This window comes from Nanorana parkeri, unplaced genomic scaffold, assembly GCF_000935625.1.
Source record: "Nanorana parkeri isolate BGI_ZX_2015 unplaced genomic scaffold, ASM93562v1 scaffold1468, whole genome shotgun sequence".
Classification (NCBI taxonomy): Eukaryota; Metazoa; Chordata; class Amphibia; order Anura; family Dicroglossidae; genus Nanorana; species Nanorana parkeri.
Genome location: NW_017307736.1, coordinates 47,773 through 51,016, shown reverse-complemented (window position 1 = coordinate 51,016; position 3,244 = coordinate 47,773). Strand labels below are relative to the sequence as shown.

Here is a 3,244-nt window from a genome sequence, read left to right as displayed (position 1 = left end):
CACCTCGAATGCGCAGGTTCCCCCTTCGTGCCCGGTTTTCGAGGTCCTCAAGTTTCGAGACCGCCATCAAGAGGTCCGCCTGTAAGGAGGTGAGGGCGGCAGAGTGAGCGTTCACTACATGGGTAGTGTCATCCACTTTAGTCTCTAAAAGATCTGTGCGGGAGCCCAGGTCTCTGAGTTCTTTGGAGAGGTTGGCAGAGATTGCATCGGTGGCCATTTTGAGCTCAGTTTGCAGCATGGCTTTAAACCGATCTAGAAGCTGGGCATCTCGTAAATGGAACTCAGCCGCTGCTGGGGCTGGAGAGTGGGCGGCTGAGCTGCTTGGAGACGAGACGAGAAAGTCTGAAGGAGTCCCTGATGGCGATGGATGTTCTGGGTACAGAGGAGAAGAGGCCATCGTACACGTGGCTGGGGTTGTAGCCGTTGCTCAGGTCGGGGTGGCGGCCCTCACACTCCCTGCAGCGGAGGATCGCGTAGATTTGCGGGTACGTTGTAGGTAGGCACTTTTCCTGCCCATGGGGGGGGAGAGAAGGGATCCGGGATCGTAGTGGAGAAGGGTGGAGGTTGGATCGATGAAGTTAGCTCGAGAAAAGTGGAGATAGGTGCCCAGGGGGAGAGGAGCTGAATCAGCACACGTCTGCCATGTTCAGCTACTCAAGCCACGCCCCGGCACCGCTGATTCTCTTTTGCCTCTCCTGCGGCTCTTCAAGTTCCCCCTTATGCCACCACTGGCCCCGGGAATGGTCACAACTAGGTCTTATTTTCGGGGTAGGTCTTAAATTTTAGCAATTCCCAAAAATAGTACTAGGTCTTATTTTCGGGGAAACAGGGTATATGTAGGAACAGCTTGGCTTCTGACAAAAAGGATACTCTAGTTTCTCCAGGGCATAGTAGTCAATAACCCCAGAACTATTGTAGATGACAGCACTGCTCATGAGCAGGGCCAATGATAGGATTATACGATCATTTTCCTTGTCTCCCTAAAAGACAGAAATGGAAGGGTCAATGGTAAGTAGTTGATACATTAATTTATTGCATATATCTTCCCAAGCTTACCTTGTCTGGGTCTCCCAGTCCTTCCGTGTCCAAAAGCACCAAGGTATGTCCATGTTTCTCTGGGTGTGGCATGCACCACATCCATATGCCTTTAGTATTTGCTTTAATTGTGGGATCCACAGAGAAAACACCTATGGAATAAGCAGATCACTTGCTTAAAATGTTTTACTTGTATCCCTGCTGTCAAAGTAGTACAGAGCAATGCAACTATCCAATGTAATACTTTCTCCTGCTCAATAATAAAACCTTTAATTAGGTCCTAATTAAAACCATCCGATCCCATAAGAAAATCCCCCACTGTCTTTGAAGTGGAGATTAATGTGTATGTAAGCCAACAATAGGATTTAAAGCCATACGTGAAAATAAGCATTGGGCCCACAGCTCTACATGGTGATTGACTAAAGCAACTGAGCAGGTCATAGATGTTCCAGTGGCTCAACCTCATTGTCAAAAGAAGGACTTTGGCCAATGAGGACATCTTAAAGGTGGCCACAATGAGCCTGGCAAATGCAAGCAATCAAAAATGTTTAGTTGATTTGTGTTTGTTGTCATTTGTAAAGATTCTCTAGCATGATGAACTATCTCTGCAAACAATCATCAGATCTCCTCATGGCAAGGTAGAAGCAAAAATGTGTAGCTATCTAACTACTTATTGTTTTAGTGTGAGATATTCCCCCCTTAGGCCAGCTTCAAATATTAACACCAGACAAAAAGCTCATATACAGGAGATGCGCTACTTTCCACATGATTTTTATCTCTGTTGATCCAGTCCTAGGATTTGCACAGCTCTGCCAGACTTCACACCAGGCTGTGACCTTATTTTTGCTCTACCATAGTTATGCAATACATCCTGGTTACCTCTCTGCCCCAACCCGTGTTTAGACAATAAAGGAGCAGCAGCAACAGACTGAAGAGTTCTTGTCTCTCCTCTTTTTAGCATCTTCTTTGTAAGCTCAAATGTGTACTCGAGCTTACCTCATTGGTTCCTAATGCTGCCCCTGTAACCAGAGGCCAATTGTCCATCGCCCACATGCAGCTAATTTGGTCCATCTGTTGGCTGTGGGTTTACCAGCTATTAGGTGATCGCTTTCTTCTATTCCAAATCTTATGTATTTGTGGCCTCCTCCACCACTACCACTTTCTGTTTTTTATGTAGTCAGGCACACAATGCATGTACAGGTGCATGCTAATGTTCTGGCTCACTCAAAGTTTGACTGGACTTTCAAACTAAATCACTTCGTCCCTTGTCTACCATTCCTGCCCATGTATCTAAATGATGGATCTCCTGGAACCCAACAAAGGCTTAACCCCAAGTAGGCTTCTACTGAAACTATTTGCATTGCATCTGACTAGCTGGCTAAACCTTTGGTTGGATCATATTCTTCCAACATGTAACCACCTTGCTCCACCTCTCTCATATTGTATTTTCATAGGCGTGTGTGGACATTCTCTGTGTAGCCGTTGTATGGGGTAAAGTCATATTGATTAGGTGTTATGTTGAGATCAGATAACGTCATATAAAAGGATATGAAAATATGGTTAAACCTCAATATGGTGCACACAGATAAAGCTTCACATAAGCCGCAGCTTCTAAAGGCCACTAAAGCAGCAGCAATAGACCCCGGACAAGTAGCCAGCCCTTGCAGCTGACCTGTACATGTGAAGATAATGGTAGAACATTTATATCCTTTGTCCTTCATTTTCTAGAGTAATTCCTATACCGCTTACCTCCTGGCTGGCCTGATAACTTGTTGATTAGGTAGGATTTTCCAGACCGGTAAGGCCCAACAATGGACACCACAACTAGAGGCTGGGAGATCTTTGACAAGATTGTTTTGGCTTCCTCATTAACAGCCAACTTATTATCAGCAGAATTCATAATCAGACAGACGGGGTTGGTCATCCTTGGTAGGGGAGCCATGGTCTACTAGAGAAGCAAAAGAACAATCTCACTTTTGTGATAAAGGGCCAATGAGTTAAAATTGTATATTTTTATTGTATCGTGTGTATGCATTTTGTTTTTCAAAACAGACATAAAAATACTATAACTGCTGATACAGCAATAACTTAGTCATTACTAATGATATGGAAGTATTAAATAGATCCTTATTTTTAGAGAAACAAGGATTTCCGCTGATGATATTGTCTTGCAAATCTATTTTTCTATACAACTTAAAGATGTAACAAA

General features: G+C 44.2%; 1 protein-coding gene across 1 annotated transcript; it reads right to left on the bottom strand.

Annotated features, from left to right (window-relative positions):
* Positions 1-281: 281 nt before the first annotated feature.
* LOC108798411 (guanylate-binding protein 3-like) lies at positions 282-2,977 on the bottom strand. The gene is made up of 4 exons (XM_018570160.1): positions 2,785-2,977; positions 1,057-1,187; positions 871-980; positions 282-456 (listed from the first exon to the last, which is right to left on the bottom strand). Exons 1-4 carry the CDS (start codon positions 2,975-2,977, stop codon positions 282-284), a joined length of 609 nt encoding a protein of 202 aa, XP_018425662.1.
* Between the last annotated feature and the right edge of the window lie 267 nt (positions 2,978-3,244).

Bases quoted from the DNA above. Each gene is read 5' to 3' on its own strand.
- LOC108798411 (XM_018570160.1), bottom strand. From the start codon at position 2,977: ATGGCTCCCCTACCAAGGATGACCAACCCCGTCTGTCTGATTATGAAT. The intron at 1,188-2,784 runs GTAAGCGGTATA...CTTATTCCATAG, and splicing joins GTTATCAGGCCAGCCAGGAG to GTGTTTTCTCTGTGGATCCC. The intron at 981-1,056 runs GTAAGCTTGGGA...TCTGTCTTTTAG, and splicing joins GACTGGGAGACCCAGACAAG to GGAGACAAGGAAAATGATCG.